Raw genomic sequence first — 1121 nt, 5'->3', positions numbered from 1 at the left:
AGGTCAGTGACACCTCGTATAGTCACTCACTGCCCTCCTCTAATCCCTTAAAAAAAAAAAAAGAAAAACACAAACACAGCTTTATATAGCACAGAAGAGCAATTTCTTTTAAAAGATGCATTTAAACTCTCGAAAGGGAAGCGAGTCAAAGCATCCTGGGCTGGCATTCAGTTCCCAGTCTCTTCCTTCCCAACAGAGAGCTGGTTAAAATTTCTGAATTGCTACAGATTTCACAGCAGCATCCTCGAGTCAAGTAACAACCTCCAAGGCCGCCTTTGCCTCCCTGAACCCAACAGCTGTTCATCCTCTCTCATGATAAGCCTTGTCCAACACCATGACGTGTTAAAATCAGTACAGAACGCTTTGATTCCAAATAAACCTACTTTCTATCACTCTTACAAATTTCAAAACAGCTTTTCATTAATGTAACCATCTTTCTTGTGGAACAAAACATTTTCAGTTGTTAATACGTTGATACCAAGAGTAATACTCACAGTTGCTTATAACTCCTCCAAGTGGGTCGCCCTTGAAATCGAACTCAATATCCATGTATTTTCCCTGTGAAAGCAATATTTTGTAAGATTGCAAGTTCTGTTTAAGAAAAACCGCTCAAGTCATTTTTTAAGACATTAGTTGGTCTTTTTTACGACCAAGGCTAAATGAGCAACCTGGCAACCTCCTGTACACTCCGTCAGATTCTGAAAAGCAGAAAATGATCCCAAGCTTCTAAGACAACTGCATTATCACAGCAAGAGAGTTTCATGAGAATAGCTTTAATCAGGTTTGTAATGCAAGCCAGAAATTTGTTCAGTTTCTAAGGTTATATGAAGAAAATGAACGTTAGATAAACTTTCACCAGAATGCCAAGAACACGAACCGATACCGACAATACCATGGAGGTATTTACCATGCTTATTAACGGAAGAATGCAGGATGAAATTATCTTCCACGCGGACTTATATTGTCAGTGTAAAATCTTGGAGCGGGAATCAAGGCAGTTGAAGGATAGCCGCCCAGTTTGCCTTGAAGGATTGGCTGGCAACGATTACTGTTAGTAGTCACGGGGTGTCTGTCCCTAAGCATGTGTCTGCCTTGTAAAAGTGATGGATTTTTCCCACTGA

The 1121-nt window shown here is 40.2% G+C and overlaps 1 protein-coding gene across 1 annotated transcript in view; it reads right to left on the bottom strand.

Moving 5' to 3' along the window:
• Positions 1-494: 494 nt before the first annotated feature.
• Positions 495-1121, bottom strand: part of LOC104500428 (unconventional myosin-Ib-like) — a gene marked incomplete at its 3' end in the record, with an annotated part of 39566 nt that continues 38939 nt past the window's right edge. Inside the window, exon 6 of the mRNA XM_010144070.1 lies at positions 495-558. Coding sequence (XP_010142372.1) covers positions 495-558 — 64 coding nt within the window. The remainder of the gene's footprint in view (positions 559-1121) is intronic.

This window comes from Buceros rhinoceros, unplaced genomic scaffold (assembly GCF_000710305.1).
Source record: "Buceros rhinoceros silvestris isolate BGI_N320 unplaced genomic scaffold, ASM71030v1 scaffold11799, whole genome shotgun sequence".
Taxonomy (NCBI): domain Eukaryota; kingdom Metazoa; phylum Chordata; class Aves; order Bucerotiformes; family Bucerotidae; genus Buceros; species Buceros rhinoceros.
Note: the sequence above shows the minus strand (reverse complement) of the source record. Positions and strands in the feature narration are given on the sequence as shown.